This window comes from Gavia stellata, chromosome 6 (assembly GCF_030936135.1).
Source record: "Gavia stellata isolate bGavSte3 chromosome 6, bGavSte3.hap2, whole genome shotgun sequence".
NCBI classification, from domain to species: Eukaryota; Metazoa; Chordata; class Aves; order Gaviiformes; family Gaviidae; genus Gavia; species Gavia stellata.
The window spans coordinates 20,821,110-20,841,137 of NC_082599.1; the positions used below are offsets into that span (position 1 = coordinate 20,821,110).

At 35.6% G+C, this 20,028-nt stretch overlaps 1 protein-coding gene across 2 annotated transcripts in view; it reads right to left on the reverse strand.

Annotated features, from left to right (window-relative positions):
- The window catches only part of MLLT10 (MLLT10 histone lysine methyltransferase DOT1L cofactor), a 131,521-nt gene that overhangs the window by 13,886 nt on the left and 97,607 nt on the right, over nt 1-20,028 (reverse strand). For both annotated transcript variants that reach the window (XM_059818389.1, XM_059818390.1), the window contains 2 exons: nt 5,094-5,211; nt 3,685-3,757 (listed from right to left, as the gene is read on the reverse strand). In XM_059818389.1, the coding sequence (XP_059674372.1) occupies nt 3,685-3,757; nt 5,094-5,211 (191 nt within the window). The remainder of the gene's footprint in view (nt 1-3,684; nt 3,758-5,093; nt 5,212-20,028) is intronic.

Sequence of the window (20,028 nt, forward strand, 5' to 3'; positions counted from 1 at the left end):
TGTAAGTAATAACCACTAAAAGTTGGTTGGTGGTTTTGTTTGTTTGTTTTGTTTTGTTAAATCAACTCCAGTGAGCTCAGATTCAGATTCTTATACACTAATTATTGCTGTAAGAAATAACTATTGGTGCCATCACAGGATCACAGCCATACTGTTCTACTTGTAGTGCAAGCTTTACCAACAAAACCACCACAGTCCCAGAACAGGACAACATACAGGGCTCAGGAAATCAGTGTGTTAATTATGATTAGCGTAATAAGCAGTAGTCACAGTACATTAGCTACCTAATGACTGTCAAGCATTTTGTAGGCACCAGAGCAAAGTGATTTTTACGAGAAAAGGTTTTAAGTAGGTGACTTAAGAGCTCTGTAAGTATTTATAAATAACTCTTCTTTTGCATACAAAATGAAAGAAGAAAAACACTTGTTAAAACAAAAAGCCCTGATAAATGGATGACCAAGATAGTGTTTTTTGACGAGATGACAACTCAACAACATTTAACAGTTCAGCACAGACATGGCAAAACCAGCCTTAAAACTAGTAGTTTACATGATGTGCAGAAGCGATAAGAAGGAAGGTTTATGTGGAAACATTCTGATCAGATGTACTACACCCCACACAAACAACACACTTTAATAAAAAAAACCCCACACAACAAAAACAACAAGACAAAACTAAAACCGGAAAACAAATACAGAAAACCACCACACAACACCCCCACCCCACCCCCCCGCAACTTCAGTCTCTGTACGCATGCTTCTGAAGGGCACCTAACACTACGCTAACAGATTGTGCCATTTGAATTATAAATCACCAACAAAATTCTTGTTGGGCTTAGGACTGTTTCCTATCAATTTCACAAAGGTAGAAACAAAGCAATACATGACTGTATAACCTCTGTAATCCTACACTGGAAGCCTGTAGAGAAAAAAAAAAAAAAAAAAAATCTAGATTTCCATGTATCGCAACATTAGTCAATCCATCCTCTTCCAGCTGAACCCCTACCTCATCCATTAGACATGATATGCTTCCTGCATACTAGGGTTGAATCCTTATTCCACATAGTATTTGATCATAGTTTCCAATAGAATTATAAATGTGCTGTATGCGCAGGTCCGATGCTGTCACTGTGATGGGAATCCCTTGTTTCATGTTTCATACCTTGCTCACTTTCACAACTGTTTTTTGTTTAAGTTTGGGGTACAGTTATTCATACTCTTATAGTATTAATTGTAAGGAATACTGAATTTAGACATAGGCATACCTACATATCTCAATGCAGGTATTACATAACCTTAGATTTAAAAACATGTTAAATATGGGATAAAAAAGTTTAAGTGCTACCTTGGGAAAAGCAGCAATTCCTTTGCAAAATGGAAACAGCTCACATATATCAGATATATTTATATTTCTCATATATATTAAAACTTTAAATATGACAGCTTAAACATCAAACACTGTGGTTATATAGGGGTACAAAGATATAACAATATGAAATTGAAATGACCATACAGCTCCTGAGTCACATATGTCTTCTCCTAAGAGCTGCAATCAGCTGAGTCATCAACAGCAAACAATTGTTTCTGCAAGTGTTTTTATTTTAAGGAACTGTTTGAAAATTACATGGTTCTTTTGTAGAAGTGTGTTATTTATGAATCTCATAAGCTTCAAAGGGAAGAGAATCAGAACTTGCAGAAAAATAATTTTAACAAAGCAGGTAACGTTCAGAGTTGCGAAGTTTTCAGAGAACAGATTTTTGAAGTTAGCTTTTTATTCACTATAAACCATATTTTAAGTAATCAGAGTTACTTATTTATTTAACTGGGGAAGGTGGGAAGTTATCCACACATTTTAGAAACATCAACGTACGTGTGATCTTTCTTATCGCACAAACCAGGGATGAAATTTGCTGACTACTGAACTTAATTGAATGGGTAACTTTTCTAAATTTTTTCCATGCTAAGTATTTCAGACTAAGTTTTTCCATCTTTCAATTTTGGAACTACAGCAGTGGTTTCTCCCTACCTGCCCCCACCCCCTGCCCCTTTTTGGCTTGTTTTTGAACAACTCTACAGCCAGGCAAATGCTATCTGCTCTCTGTGAAGTGATAGAGCTTCCATACGCTGAAGGAAGCTCTGCAATTGTGGACGGAGGCAGCCTTTGTATCATGCAGTTCTCCTTTGCCATCCCCACCAAAACCAGCTGAAATTTGACCATGTTGTAAGTGCTGGACTATAGATACCCTGAACATACACTTTGTAGAAGCATCATATTTAAGTTTAGCTTCCCACATATTCGACCTAAAGACAGCCTGGACACAACTATGGCCTACTGCAAACTGTACGAAGACCAGGCCTTTGAATATTAACTAAGAAGGCATTACACCTTGTGATTACCACAACACTTAAGCATAAGAGGACTACTTCACATATAATCAAAAGTCTGGAATTTCCTAATTGTTGAGCATTACCCTTTGCAAAATTCTCCTAGCTTACTTGTCTGTATATATACACACACATGTTCCTTATTTATAATAAAGATTTATATGCTAATGTAAATGTATTTCTTTATACTGAGAACACAGTCTAAACTAATTTGTAAATTCTCTATTTATTCTTTTAGAAGCAACACATATTGGAAAGCTTAAAAGGCATTTCATGACTAGGTAATAACACCTAAGTATTATAATGGATATTCTCACCCCATTCGACAAGAAGTCTTTTGATTAATTAAGGAATATAATACGAGATCAACAACACCAGGCATGTACATTACATTATCTAATTTTGAGATATTTATTATAAATTACTGTAATAAACACATGCTGTAACAATCAAATTCATTGTCACAATGCTGTATCTGTGTAACCAGCGTTTTTTAGCTATCATAAAATCCTTTTCAAGACAAAATCCCCATGGTTAGTCCCTAAGTAAAAAAATACAGTAATAACACTATAACATCTAATTCATATGGGACCCAGTATGGAAAATAAAGCCCTTTAAAAACAAAGATTCACTTAAAATACACAGAAAATATTACTTAAGTATTTAAAGCACAATATTGAAATTTTAACAGCAAGTATTTTAGAACAATTTGATGCAATTCCAGCAGAATTTTTATGACAAACTTCTGTGCTAGAGGTGAATTGCAGCAGCACAAAAAAGCACTTTTTTTCAACAGAGAATTGTTGTGTATTTTGAAGTGGTGAGGGAAAGGGAAGAAAATATTTGTTTGAAATTTTTACTGATATGTTACTTCTCAGACCATCTTATTCCTGTGATCGCTGTAGTCTTTAAGCCTACAGGATTTTGGGATTTTTGCACGTATGACAAAAAATATGATTATAGTAACAAATATGAGGAGATAAGTAGTATATGTGGATTAAATGATAGATAAAATCACTCTAAAGCAAGTCTCCATTTCTTAAGTAAAGTCCTTCACTTGTAAACCTAATTTCAGCTGATATAAAAGTAAATTTCAGCACATTTTTAGCTATCTGGACACATTAGGGGTTTTTTTAAGATGGCTATATCGAAATAAAAATAAATGTATGTATATGCGTATATATACACACACATATACAGGCTTTTAAAACACTTATGTATTACTAGTCAAAAGACAATGAAGTTTCCAAATCTTAAAACATTTCCTCTGCCTGCACTCTCCAATGTAAATAATGCTTACCGTGGTGAGAGACTTCCTCTGGGTGAACCTCCTCTGCCAACAAGGCTGCGGCTATTATCTCCAAGATCTTGATCTGCAGTGTAAATATTTCACAGCTGATAAATCGACTCTTCTTAGATAAGAATTTTAAAGCTGATGTAGATATTTTAAAAATACCTTAACTCTCAACTTCTATCTGTAGTTACCGCTGAAGAGTGAATACGTAACTAGTTTAAGATTGCTGAACTGTAGCATGTAAGGTGTTGTCCTTACACATTTCTGAGGCTGTACCAGGCCATGGATTATGTTCACTTCTTTCATTCCTTTCAGTTTTACAGCACAGAAGCGTGGTTTGCATTTGCAGTACCCTCCCCTCAGCCACTTTTAATTTCTACGGTGAAAGTAATGAATCACAGCTGTGGACAGCTAATCTGTATGCTTATCACAGCAAATCCTGATGCTCTGTATTTTTTTAACACTTTGCATCCCAAAACAACTCATAAAATATACAACGTATTAAACTTACCGCTGCCATCTAACAAGCCCACATTATTCTGCAAATTTACTGAAAACTTTATGAAAGCGTATAATTCACTAATTCCTATTTATAAGCAGAAGCATAGGAAAGTCCCTTGCTAAAAAGGTAGTAAAACAAACAAAAAAGGCCTCATTAAATATACGAAAACGTTTTGCTTGGAAGGACTCAAAAGGGTTATTTTCCCTATGGCCTCTCAATAAAATAACCCTATCTGCCCACTTCAAGGTTGCCCTCCCCCTATTCTGAGTCAAGCGACCTCCGACCTCTCGGAGGGCAAAGACATGACTGATCCATTCTTGGTAAACTGCTAAACTCGTTCCCTTCCCCCAAACAGGCATGACTACTACGACATGTCAACAAATCCTTACGGAGGGAATGAAACAAAGCAAAGCCAGCGGCTCATTAAAACTGTAGAGGAGAGCCAACGGTACAAAATGCCAATCGGTAAATATTCACAAGATTATTAAATGCTGCAGAAGTTCTCTAACGGGATCTCTTTCACACGAAGTTGTGTGTAATGCAATTTCATGAATTATGCAAATAAAGGTTTAAACTATTCCCGACAAAACCCAGAGCTGTGTTACTCTCCTTGCAAAGAGCTCCAAACTGAACACATCAATCACCGAAGTCACAGGAGACATTGTTGCATTCCTGCCTGCTGATGGCTCTGCTTAAACATTTACATTTCAGACACCGAAAAAAAAAAACCACACAGAGAGAAAACCCATGCTGTTCTGCAGGACAACTGAGAATTTACTTCCAACACGTAACAACTTTATACACATTTAATAACTAAATGCTGAGCAGAGTTCAAAAATAAAATGTAACAATCTTTTTAAAAATACTTAAGTCTGTAAAGTTGCACCTTTGTCACCAGCAGTGGGAAGCTTACCTGCTTGGCTGTTTTCAGACTGAGCTATAAATGCTGCCATTGCTGAATTTGGATTCAGCCTATTGCCGTACATGTGGGATGGAGGCAGACTGAGAGAAGATCCAGGTAGGGTGCTTGCCTGCAAGAAACCAGTTAAAACTTGAATTCTTTTTTTTAAAGGGGGGACAAATGCTAAATATATTTTAAAGAAGCCTTCCTAATGCACAATTTTTTTTTTTAAGTTAAATGTTTTTAGAAAGTGCTGTATTTAGAAGAAAAAATATTATTTTCCATTTGCGAGTATAGAAATAGAACTGCAGTGCTTTGAAAATATATCAGGTTTTCAAGTGTGTTTTACTTGTCGTTGGTAAGATCTGTTAATAAAAAAGCCCTTCTAATAAAAAAATTACTGCAGCAAATCTTAAAAATACCTAAATAGCATTTTAAAACAACCACCATGTAGCAGGATGGGTAGACTTCCTTGCAATCCTGAAGTATGCACTCAATGCTAGGACTTAGTAGCATGGCGACCATGTGGTTATCCTACTAATTATTTAATCTTATTAAACCATTTACAAAATAAGGGCAGGTAGACAACAGATGTCTCACAAATGCTTGGGTTCCTTACATCACAAGCCGGCTGTGGAGGTCAAAAGGTCCAAGTTTCAGCTCTATAGTTTAACTACACAGAGCCATATTTCCTTTGCTCGACTCGGTCATTAGTAAAACCTGCACACTATTTTGTTACTTCCTATTTTGATAGACTTGGAAGCCTGGTGTTTTTTTGTTTTGTTTTGTTTTTATTTTAAAGAACGCAAACAGCCATTACAAGTATGTTTTCTATACAATAGGGGGCTCGCCGAATCACAGCTTTGCCCTGACCCCATATAAGGGACTGTATTTTTGGCAGTTGGCCAGCTCTACTTATTGAAGAGCTCCCAAAGTTTGTGTTCATTCATGTTGCTAACCACAATTCTGAAGGTCTCTGCTGGGACTTGTGCCAAACAAGCGAAAATGAACCCTTAAACAGATGAAGCTAAGGAGGCTGGCCAAAATCTTGCATAATCCAACGCAATAAAAATACCTTCTTCCTTGGCTGTTTATGCTTTTTCCCTTTCGAAGAAAAGATTTGCGTCAAATGCTGAGTTGCAGAGACAGGCAATCAAAGAAAAAAAGGCATGGCTGCTTATTAAAAAGGCATTTTCCTACCCGATAAAAAAAAAAAATTATTTCAGAACAAAGACAGGATTGCAATATTTGGGGGGAGTGGGGGGTGGTGGTGACATAGATACAAAACCTATGTGATCACTGGTTTTAAAATGAATCTTTTAAGAAAATGTAAACAAACTTTACAAAGGAAACTTTTTTTAAAAAAAATGAAAAAAGAAGGTGAACAGTAAGGAACTCAATTTGTGGGACATTTTGACATGTGTAACTGCACACAAGAGACGGGGAAACATACTGGTTATTACAGCAAAATATTGCAGAGTATAAACTATGTCTCTGGAAAGAATCACACACTACCATTAAGTTTTGGCTTTCAGCCAACATATTAAACTTGATGAATGGACTTTTATGAATTCACACAACTGTTTTCAATGATGCTTTATTTACTATATACTGGTGAGAAATCGTGCCTGATACTTACATTTTTCTACTGTCAAAGTTAGAAAAAGCCACAAGTAATTACATACAATGATAATTTTTTTTCACTTTTCAGTTTAAAGGCATGTGCAAGATTGCTAGACACAGAACCACAGTTCCACTTCAAATCTGGCTATTTCTTTTTTTTAAAGAATTCTATGTCTTTAGTAGAATTAATCTGAATTAGTTGTAAGTCTTAAAAGTAATGCAGGTATTTCCACCTACTCAGGTATAACAGCTTCCAGAAATACAGTACCTATTAGTACTGTGACACACACTGGTGAAGGCAGCAATACTGCACAGCTCCTGCTATTTTCCTTAATAAGCACCTATAGCATGATTCCAACTCAACGATTATTGTTCACTAGCAACCTTCAGCTGTTTTCCTCTCAAAAACAAAACAAACTTCAAAAACAATGTAGTTTTTTATCAAATTCTTTCACTGAAGAAACCTTATAGAATGGAATATTACAAGATTCAACCATTATTTGCTTCCATATCCAAGAGACAAGACTAGCAAAATAAAAAAATATATATACTTTATTTAAATAAATTGGTTGAGATTATGAATTCTACTAATATAGTTTCTGCTTTTTTTTAAACTACAAACACCAGGTCTTATTTCTGGTTAGTTTTAGAGTATTTCTATAAAAGATTTCTCTTAATTCTAGTAAGCATACTGCTCATATTTTACACAGAAGCTGCTATACTTACTCTCACTCTGTGTAATTCACTGCAAGGCTGCTTAAAACTGTGCAATAGCAACTATATATTAATTTATGATGGCAGGGCAGCTATAATCAGCAAGGAGAATACATGTTTATTTGACTGAAGCATGCCCAAATAGCTTTAAGAACTTTCTAAAAGTATCTAAGTATCTTGAAAGGAGTTGCAAAAGTCTGTTGAGTAACCATCACATCACAAAACAAAAGACATCAAAGGAATTAAACAATGTTTGCTAAGTGGGTTGATATAACAGATCAAAAGACTTAGCATGATTTAAACAATATCTAAGAACTTGAGTTTTTTCACAAGTGGTGGTTCACCCTAAACTTAACCCCTGTTTATACTTTAAAATAATAGTAAAGGTGTCCTACAACAAGTCGGAACTATAAAAGTTCTAGTGCCATCATGTATCCCATGCAACTCTCAAAGAAAAAAATTACATTAGTAAAATTGTTCAAGTAAGCTGGAGGTAAATAAAAAAACTTTTAAAATACTTTTTTTAAATGGCAATGGAAAATGACAAGAATAACGATTTGTGAAGTTTTATTATGTATGTGATGACTTCATCTGACAGGAAAGTAGAGGAGGTGGAGGAGTGCTACATTATTTAAAGGTGAAATAGGAGCTTCATGTTTCACTCACAGTCGAAACAAGCTGTAGCAAGCATTTATTAAAAATGCGCAATCATCCTGTCAATACATATTAAGGTCACAGGACTGAAACATGTTCTAAAATGCAGAACTTTTAAAGCTGTAGTATTCTTTACTTCAACTGATTCTATTTAAACAGTCAACACAATACATGATCAAAACGAACTAATAAAATAAAGAGACTGCTAAGTGTTTATTTTGAAAAGGCAGCAAATTTTCCTGAAAAGATTTTAACAGAAGGATCTAAACCCATCTAGAGGTATATAATGCACTGCTTTCATTTATGGCATGTTCAATAAATCAGTAAAGCAATAAGTAGCAGAGCAGCACAGAAGGAAGATACGCTGTAACTCACGGAATGCCTGAGTGCAGTAAGAATAAATGATTGATATTTGATTGATGCTTAAAAACACCTCCTCTACAGCAAGAGAGAAAGTGCAACTATATTCTTCTAATTAAAGAACTGGACCTGCAAGTTAACTAAATGTAACTCGTATATATAAATATCCTCTGAAATATTTAATATAGTTTTATATTTGTTTGCATCACTCCAAAATGGTATTTTACTGTAACAGTATGACTATAAAGTTTCCCAAGTTGACAACTATTTGCATTCATAACTAGACATGTACTTAAATTTCCAGGGAAAACAGTTTCTTCATTTCAGAAGTTACATGTTCTTTAAGCAAAAAAACCAAAGGGGAGAAAAATGAGACAATACTTAGCTGTATACAATTAGATTAGGTCTCAAAAATTTGAGAACCTTTGAGCATGCCTATTCCCCTGTCCCTTTCAAGTTTTATGCTATGAAATATTTTCTGATAACAGGCCTCATGTCTGTCTCAGCTCCACACCAGTAAGGTTTTAATACTCAGCGTGTGATGAGAGATGAAACCAAGTGTGAACAACTTTTGGGTCCCATGAGTAGGCTGACTGTTGAAGCTGTCAGGTTCAATTGCATCATTCCACATTATTCAATGCCCCAAACTGCTCCCTAATTGTTAGGGGCTTAACATATTCAAAACCATTGTTTAGGCTAATGCTGAAATGCCTACAGTTGAGTTTCCATAAAGAAAGGGGAGGGATTTAATTGTAGTTAAACCATTACTGAACTCTCCTCCTCTCATGATAGGACAACAAGGATGGCTGGAACAACCCATTCCAAGACGGCTTCTTAATCAGTTTACATCCAATCAACATCCCTTTCCCCCTCTGCTTTAAAAATAGTCATTGCTATATTGTAGCTTTGCGTTATATTATGATGATGCTTTACAATTAGTGACAGATCACCTAATTGCCTACTTCAGCCAGCACCTATTTGTCAACAATCATTTCAAAGGTTATTTTTATTTCTTGTTTAAAAAAAAAAAAAAACCCCAAACAAAAAACAAAAACCAACCATATCATTGCTCCTGCACTGTCTCCATCCCTTGAAATATGAGTACCAGATTAATGTGGTTGGGGTTATACCATTTACCAATCATACTGGGTTCTTCATCACAGCACAATGCTGTGATAGAAAGCGCAAAACTACCCCTTATTCCTATTAACATGAAGTAAAGAAATCAAGAACACTAGATAGCCCCAACAACTACTTCTTATGGCCAACTACTACTGAAAAGTGTGTAAAAAAATTTTAAGCAGATGAAGTTTAAAGATAAATTTTCTGCAAGCTATTCTGCTACACTTCTGAGAAGATGTTACTAATGCTTTCTATGCAATTGTCTAGCTTCATAAAGACCAAATATTAACATCAGCTTACTTCATCTAGAAGTCATCTTAAACTGATGTATTTTGGTCAATGGCAAGCAATGTTTATCTGAACCATGTACTACTGAGAAAAACATCAAAATTAAAACCTGCATTGGAATTAAATGAGCTTAGATACTCAAACATATTAATGCTATGTACATAATGATAATCAAAAAATGAGAATATAGATAAATTAATTGCTTTTCTTAAGAAATGAAAAGAGCTGCCTATCAAGTGACAGCAGCAAAAGCAACCTGGCCTTATGTTTCCTAGCTTAACTTGGACAAATGAAGAAAAGTGATTTTTATCCCTGGAATTTTTAAGGCCAATTACGCTACAGGGAGCATATAACAGTTGGCTTTTCTTGGGTATTCAATGCAATGGGAAGAATGTGCTATTGCTTCCTTTATTCTTTCAGTACTTCTGGTACTATCCTTAACTTCATTTAAGAGATGTGGGAGAACCACTGCTGCATATAATCACTTGCCTTCTCTGAATTTTGTTAGGTGTTAATCTGGGATGGCAATACACACCCACGGAGGGTGGTCAGACTGCAGTTAACTGCAGCAATACAACCAAATTTCTAGGAAGCCCAAGAGGAAGTTCTGCCACATCAACAGCTTTTCATGCATCACTTGCTACAACACAACTCTTGAACATTTTCGCCACAAATACAGAATTTACTTAGAAATCTTATTTAGACCTTGTTTCCATTTAAAAAAAATAAATCCAAATTCTTGTTTATTTTCCTATATGCCAAGAAACACAGATGGAATTGAGGACAACACAGAAAATTGTTAATAAGATACTGTTTCCACATTTCTTCTGAAAATCATCATATGACTTTTCAAAACAACTAGCACAACACAAAATAATATTAAAATGCAGCATGATAAACGCTACTTACATATTTTAACTACACTGATACTTTCATTTACACCTTCTTAATTTGTATTTTGGCTTTCACAGTTGTAAGTTGAACATAATTAATTTTCAAGCAAACTATATCAACTTCTTGACTAAAACAACCTACAGCACAATTGATAACTGAAAGTGGAAAGTGCACTTTTTACAGCTAACCTCGCCTCATCTGCTATCACACATACATCACCAATGTGAACCAACCCCAAACATCCACTGTAGTCTTTTATGCATTCATTCTACAAAAGCAATACTGGGATTGAAAAGATAACCCATCCCATACTGCCACCATTACCATCCAAGCACTTTGAAGTCCTTAAAGTTTAGGGTTCTTTTAAAACAGATAATCAAGGTGCAATCTTACAATAAATGTTTTCACTAACTGGCTGAAATAAAAGAATTAACTGAAAAGCTTAATTAGGAGGCTGGAAAAGTTAAAATGAAATCAGGAAAAGGGTTTGTGATATCTTAGAAGAAAAAAGCAACTTTTCAATCAAAAAGAGCATTAATTACAAATATACAAATTATAATTAAAATATGTCAGGAAAACTGTATGTGTGACATGAATACTATGGATACATTATTCACATCATTAGTACTTTTTATGTTACAGGCAAAAATAAATACTTTGAACTTGTATGTGTAATGAAGACTCTTACTTACGAACAAGCAAATGATCAAATACTGTCTTTGAGAATCAATTGTTTTGATTAAATGTACAAATAAATCCTTCAATTAAATGAAACCATCTAACCTTCAAACAGCAGCACTCAAATATTTTCCAAGAAGGGCATGAATGAATGCAACTGGGAAACACAGTGGGATTTGAAAGGCAAAATGAAAAATTAATGGCACACCTACAGAAACTAATTTATACCTCTGCCCAGTGTACAACAAGGGCACATCAAGTCATTAAAAACCACATGGGTAGAAGGCCTATCTTCCAATAATGTGGAAAAGCTATAACCTCAACTGTACTACCAGTCTACTCATCTCTTCCATGTTAACTAAGCTGGATATTATATCAAATTTTAACCAATTAAAGTCTATTTATTTACAAACTCGACACAAAAAAGAGACTTGTACAAAAACTTACTGGAATGCTACCTCATTAAGAGGTCTTGTTTGGTTGGTTGCTTGGTTTTGTTCTTTTTTTTTCTTTTCTTTTTTAAAAGGAGGCCTTACAGAGTGAAGACCCTGGCATTCCTCCACCTCATCCACAAACCTAACTGAAAATAGAGCTATCATTTTGGCACAAATCCCTTTTACCTGACGTTTGTTCCTCCATCCTTTCCATCTACCTCTGTCTTCATAGCACTTAACCTGTATGTGCTCTACATAGACAATGGAAGCAATATCTTACCCAAGAAACTGTTTTCCTTAAGAACATTAGCCTATATATGAGGTATCACAATTTCACTCTCATATTGACTAGCAGAAAGAATGACTTGGTTAGGAAACAAACCCAGTATACCCATACAGTAATCTATTTTCTTCACATGAGTATTCCAAAGAAAGCCAGACACTCATAATATGGCAAATAATTGATCTGAGAGAAAAGTAACTACTTTCAAGATCATCTATAATTTAAAAAATAGTATAAAGAATCAGCCACTTCTTCACAAACATTGACATTTTAACTTTCTAGATAAAGCTCAATAGTCTTTGCTATTTAAGTGAAGAAACAAACACCTACAGTAGCAGAATTACTGCTGTGTAAAAAACCTTGCAAGATTCTCAACATTTTATACAAGGCCTATAAGGGCACTACCTCAGCAATGAACTTTGCAGCTTGTAACAAAGCATACACTATATAAACTTGAAATCGTTTTCAAGTCAAACCTAAACATTCGGTTTCATCTAAGTATTTTTTATTTATTCTTTCCACTACATACAGACTAGAAAATTTCACGTTTTTCACATTCAACACCATTACTATTGTCTCAGGCAGCTAAATTGAAGTAGTGCTACACTCAGTTCAACGAAGAGGTCAGTGTGCCTCAGTTGCCTGGAGACTGATGGTTGCTACAGCAGCACCAGATAAGCCAAGCTAAATAAGCTTCAGCTTGAAGGCAGAAAACATTTATTGCTAGACTGAAACATTGATGCAGTTGTCTCAGCATGCAGCACTGCGTAAAATCATGCAACTGCCTTTCAGACTACCTGTATAAGTCTACGCGAAGACAACCTTACTGAAGCAAGAGGAAAATACAAGAAGTAAAGATTTTAATTGGGCTAAATTCTAGATTACTTGCAACTATGATTCCTTTGTTCTTCTAGTTGAGTCACATGTTAGAAGGAATTTTCCCTCTGGCTGTAAATTCTTCCTCCTTGCTACTCTCCCCCACCCCCACCCCAAAAATCCTCAGTTATATTGAATGAGAGGAAAATTAGATTTTTACCCATTTTGCCTAGAAGTAACAAGAAATTAAAACAGCTTTTAAGTGACAAACAAGAAAATTTAGATGAAAAAACCTTTACTAGCATGGTTCTTTTACATTTTTAATTTTGCAAGACTCTTAAATTTAAGTGGCTGTGACACAAATACAGTTTAGTGGTTTTGGACGGGAAGTCACTATTTTGCATTGACATCTTACACCACAATATCAAACCCCTCTCTGTCTACAACATACTGAGGAATGCATTTAGCACACTTTCTAAATCTACCAGTGCTGGCAATTTCCTGTGGCAATGAGTCCCAAGGATGAGCAATATATTCTATTAAGAATGATTTCTTTTTGTCCTGGATATGCTGGCTTCTCCTTTTGTATCTTTTTCTTAAGTTATGAGATAAGGAAAACAGAGTAATTTCAGCATTTGAACAGTCTGTGATCCGTGTTGGTATTTTACCTTTGACCCAGTGGGCAGGAACCTCTTTTGAGAGATCTTATCATTAAGAGGTGTTTTGATAGTCACATAAAATATGTTAATTTTTTTTCATGTATCTACCATTTCTATTGATTAGAGAATTCTAGTACCACAGTAAGGATACAATTTCCTTTTTCTGGAAGCATGCTGCAAAAACCATGCAATATCATGATCTCCAGATGTTTTATTATTCTTTTTAATTACCACTCATATTAAAGATAATACAAATCATCTTTAGAAAGACAAATGCAGAAAATACAACCAAATGGACCACATATTTGTAAAACCTGTTACTTTTATGTTGGATCTTAGGGGGAAAAGAAAAAAAAACCAAAACACCAAACAATACCAAAAAAACAATACACCATACACTGTATGGTAATGTATAAATCGAACTCAAAAAAAATGAACTAATAAAACTTACAAAACATACTGTTTATCTGCAGGAAAGATCACTTAACTCTAGATTACATCAAGTGAATTAGTATCAGCGAAAGGAAAAGACTGGTATGACCCGATGTCAGGATCACCAGAGGAAGCATATTTTGGAGAAATTTAGCAATACATTAAGATATTGTCATAAGCACTGTCTATGCTTAACATAAATGACTGATTTCTAAAGGGGTGAGAGGTTTCACCAGAAGACACCCGACCATTACTAGCTTTGCAGATAAGCAGTAGAAATCTATACTATCTGCACTCTGGACTTCATAAGAGCTATTCTGGCATTCAACATCTGAAGTATTTCTATATTAAGAAACAGACTTTAGGAAGTGGCCTGAAAAAATGTAAAAAGAGCTTAAGGGTCTTCCTAAATTACGGAAATCATCTCTGATTACATGTCTCATGTAATTTACCGTAATTAAGCTAAGTTCCTTTGCATTGCAAGAAAGGATTATTGCTTAAATAAGTTTGTTAAGATAATTTCAAAGTATCTAGTTTTAAGTCTTAAGATGTTCTGATCCAAAGGTGTCTGCAAGAGTATTATACTATATTCTTAACTTCAGCCATTACACACGGTTGTGATGTGTACCTTTGGGAACAAAGCAGGAAGCTCACTTAAGCAGCCAACCACCTAGCGCAGGTTACTGAAGTCTGAGATTGTCACATCTGTCATATCCCAATGTCCTAGAACTGAGGGCAATTTGTCTTTTTCCGTGTATTCATTCTACTCCCCAAAAAAAAGTTCATCAAACACTGACAGCTAATAGACCTGCCATTTTCTAGAGTACCCAGAGAGAGGATGACCCAGAAACTTGCCTTAAATGGACTTGGCAAACTTCAGATGCTTGACCTGAGAATTTCCTCCCTTCCTCACATTTACTTTGAGCTGAATATTTAACTACAAAAAAAAAAAGAAGGCAGGAAACAGGACATGTTTCTCTGAGCAAGACTGGGAAACAGAAGTGAGGACAGAGGAGTAACTTCCATGCTAAATTTGAGAATATGACATCCATAATTTGAGGCTACAACTGCAAAGAATAGAGTTCCTTTTTCCTGTGTTTTCACTTATTATCCCATCGGTGCCAGAATAGGAAAGAAAAATGAGAAGAAAGTTCCCTTGATAGCATGCAAAATGATGAGCAGACTTAAACTATGACAAGAAAAAAAACCCCACGAAAACAGGAAGCCAAAAATAGTGTAAACTAGTGATGTAGAGAAAGAGCAGGGGACTACAGAGATCCAAAATTAGGGACTAGACTAATTCAGAAAGTGAGAAAATAAAAACTGCAGGACAGAAGCATCTGAAACATCAGGTGCCCTACATTCAGAATCTGAAAAGGTCTCAGGATTTCTGAGCTTTCACATTCCTCTATTGTTAACAAATAACTCCAAATCTATTGAAAAAAATAAGCCATATCTCCCTCTAAAAGCTGGATCGGACAAAGGAGGATAACCACCACTATATGAATGCTAAAGAAAACCCTGCTGTTTTTCTACTGCTCCTAAGGGGAGTAAAGCCAAACAATCTTCAGAAGGGATAACGAAAGTGATTAAAGCAAACTTATTTCACTTAGAATTGCAACTGAGTAGCAGCACCTACCTTCCCAATTATCACATCTCCACCGTGAAGGCAATAGTTCATTACACTATGTTGAAGTGGACCTATCATGCCATTACAAATAAATAAATCCTGGACTGAAAAGAGTAACGAACAGTAACTATTCAGTTTCCCTATCTCTGTGCAAGCCATAAGGACTGCTGTTACAGATACTTCTTGTCCTTTTCCTTCCCTTTATTAGCTGCGTCTGTGGTAAAGGAAGCACAGCGCATAAAGTAAGAGATGAGGAACTTAGGAAGAAAATAGAACAGAAGCTGCGGAGGAAGAAAAACAGCTTTCAAAAGAAAGAAGAATCCGCTAGCAAAAACCATTTTTCTCTCTGTCCTAAGAAAGAGAAAATAATCTTTTGGATTGTATCTGTAAAACAGGTTAGTGACAGGTATGTGCAATACTGCTTGAAATTGCCTCACAGATGTGCTTATTACCGTCTCTAAGAGCACAGATACCCCATCACATGAGGAAGGGAAAAAAAAAAAAAATCATCTACAAAGTCACAAGTTGACCATTATTAAATTTCCAGAATAAGAATAAATCCTGAAAAAATCTGAATAAATTGAGATTACTATAATGTAAAGATCATACATTACTGAATCATACAATACCAGCACCAGAATCAATGAGCTACAAATGTTTAAAATAAAAGGCTGCATGTCTTAAAGGAACCACTACATGCCATTTCCACTCCCACTAAAAATACTATTGAAATGAGATGACAAGATACTTAAATGCATTTTTTTCTTAAAAGGAATACAGTCTGAGAGATGGCTTTAATAATCAATGACTGGAAGAAAACACAGTCAAAAACCTTTACTTCCATTTCTGCAGTCTGACCCTGTATTCTCAACGTAGAGACGCCAGAAACAAACGGCCACAGAGCACTCGTAGGGTAATTGCACTCATTTAAGTCATCAAAAAGAATAGACCACTCAACCAATTTCAATCTCAACCAAAGTAGAAAACATTTCATTATAAAACACTAAATCTACTAAGTCAAAATTAAAAAAAAATTTGAATCTAACAACCACCACTTCCTGACAAGCAGAAAACAAATCCTGCTGTACAACCAGAAGATAGAGGCACCCAAGTCACTGCTTTGTTTATGAACATACATTAATCACTAAGAATAACTTATCAGAAAAAGCAATACAGCAAACTGTTACAGAATAATACAACAGGCTGACAAACATTTCTGTTATAATTATGAAACGCAAGGAAATCTTTGAGATAGAAACTGAGCATGGGACCTCGGAGTGGTGCAACTTGTGACTTGGCTTAACAAGGAAAAATTAAAACACTTCAAAATCCAAATGCAAGAATGGGATTTTTCTCAACAACAGAGCACAAACTAATATTCCTGCAAAAGTTAAAGGCATGCTTCTGAGAGAAAAGACTGTAGTTTGGGATACAGTAATTTGCTGTTACGTGCAAAACAGGCAGTACCAACAAACACGTCAATAAGATCAATTCACAGAAAACAGGGAGCAAATACTTGTGTGATCTGTACCTTCTTTCCTGTATCTCTTTTTTCCTATAGTCTTGCAATTGTTAAGTGCATTGTTACGCTAATAGAGCTTCAGTGAATTAAGGAGTGTAACCTATCTGAGGCTATGCCCAAGACATATAAAAAAAGAGGACTAGGATGCAAAACAATCTGCATTTCCAGCAAGTGGCATTTTTACTAGACCACTGATTCCCACCTGGTGAGGAACACCAGCATTTAAATTCAGTTATGGCACAGCATGGAACACAAGCTAATAATCTCTTCTGGATTTATTAGATTGGAATAAAAATTATGAGTGGCATGAGGGAGAAGAAAATGAGACACAAAAGAAAAGGTGATTGCAACAAAGCCCATACTGTGGTTTTTGTCTTAAAACCAAACAAAACAAAAACTACAGTATGGGAACTGTCATACTAGACAACAGGATGAAAAAATCAAAATCCAGGATTTTCAAGGTTGGGGGGGGGGGTGTTAAGCTTTAAAATCAGTGTTCTTTAATTGTTGAAGGAAAAAACAACACTTGGGGGTTTTAATCACTGAAGTTTTATATGAGCATAGTAGTTATTAAAACATAACAAAAAATAATAGCACTATTACCTAATTTTCTCACTTTAGGACAGTTACTTTCAATTGCTTGCAAGTTTTCTTAATACTATGAACAAAACTTTTTGTATTAGATATCTACCATAACCTCCTAATCAAAACAGTTCAGCCAATTTTGAGACTAATTCTACAGTAATATATTTTTTTCCAAGACCCTCTATTTAGAATTTCTTAACAACCTTACTTAAAAAAAAGAAAATAATCCATCAAAAATTGACAAATTTTTAATGACCCCAAAATCATAATTACAAATGCCCAATAGAAATTTAAGAAAACTTAACAGTTGAAATCTTAAAGGAGTGCACCTTATCAGCACATCTTTGAGGCTATTCCAATTTTTAGTACTATTCCAATTGCACATCTGCCATCCTGACCAAATAACTGAGCAACCAACATCCAGGCATACTTGCTTTCTTAACTAACAGTTTAAATAAAACCTACTTTTTTACTTACTACTTTTTATCTGCTACAGAGGCACAAGCTTACCTTAACTTATAACCATTGTATGTACACCTAGGATCTTGGTTGATTTTCTTTCAATTAGAACACTACACAAAAAACACATTAGCATACCGTTATTTGACGACTTTCATGGTCAAGAGGTGAGTAAACACTGAGAATACATCCACAAGAGCCCAGTAAGCAGACACAGCACTCTGATGAAACTTTGCAGAACTAAGTAGGTAAACCCTAACCCTTGAAGTGTAATCAGTCATTTATGATAACTGCAGGGGGGAGGGGGAAGGTTCTCTTGAATTGGAGAACAACTGCATGGTAAAATAGGCTGTCTTAACTTGAGTCTCTTCAAACACTAGTACAGACCTCAAGAACTGAAACTGAAAAAGACACCCAGAGTCCAGGAAAAACAAAGGCCCATTACAGATGGTTGTCATGATTTAGTGTGAATCAAAGACACTTCCAGCGGGGAGACCTGCTTGGTATTTTCAAGTCTTGAAAGTTGGGAAAAAGCATCTAATCTGCCTGGTGCAATGACACAAGTAGCACCAGTCCTAAACCTCAACCAGGACATGAAAGCACTTAATATTTTAGAATTCACAACAGACATCCATCATCTTTCTCCTTCGTGCTAGAAAGTACTCTGTAAACTCATTTTCCCCATGAATGAGGAAGAACTGTGTCCATGGACCTTAAAGCCAACTGACCGTTCACCTCTTGCTACTACAGCTTCTTTGTAGGAAGTTTCTTTCAAAACTGATAGATCAGCAGGGTAAAAAAAACAGAAAGGTGACAGTTAAAGCAATTTAGCCTCAACTGGAAACTTCTATTGCCTACCTGTTGGATGTTACTGGATGCCAGACAAAAAGGAAAAGTGACAGTCTAACTGCAAATGGTGAAGAGAGGGAATACATAAGGGAAAAAGGTTGGGACAATAAATATAGATGCCTTGGTTGTAGAGCATAACTTAGAGACATGTCATGCTACACAGCTTATCTGAGGCATGATGTTTGGTTGAAATATCAATGCCTGTATAATGGTTTAGATGATGGAAGGACCAAGTTCAAATTTATGCGTTGACACCATTAATATAGGAAAAAACAAAGACTACCAATTTCCAACTGGCAGACATGAGTTACCAAAGTGTAGTCCTAGAATCACTGAAGCAGCATAGGACTTGGGTAATTCTCTGTGCAGACACAGGAGTTCCCTTTTAAGGCTGTCAAACAAAACTTCTTACCATTTGAACCTCACTTAGTTCAGAAACTTAGTTCAGAACCTCACTTAGTTCAGAAACAAAAGACTCTTTAAATGGTAGTACCTGTGAATAGGATCCTGACAAGTAAATCTATGACTATTCGAAAACAAGTTAGGTATTGAGGTAAGATACAGGACTCCTGGGGGGAGGAAGGGGGGTGTGGGAGTGTGTGGGGGTGGGTGGAACCAAAAAAACCCCAACACATTTCCCAAAAAAAACAGAGCCAAAGGAAGGACCGGAATTTTAAGCACTTAACCTATGGGGGGCTCTCTAGTTCAGCTAAACACTAAAAGAAAGTGCACCTCCTAGGGTATACTTCACCTTTTTGTGACAACATGAGGAAAAAATTACTATGGTATTTCTGTTCCTCTCTGCTAAATATGGGCTCCGTCCCATTGCTTTATGAATCCATTTATCCTCTGACAGAGTTTAACAAATAGAAGTGATAGTGCGTAATTCTTGCTTATTTAACTTTTCCATGTCATTTGTGATTTTGCAGACCTTTCTCTTATCCC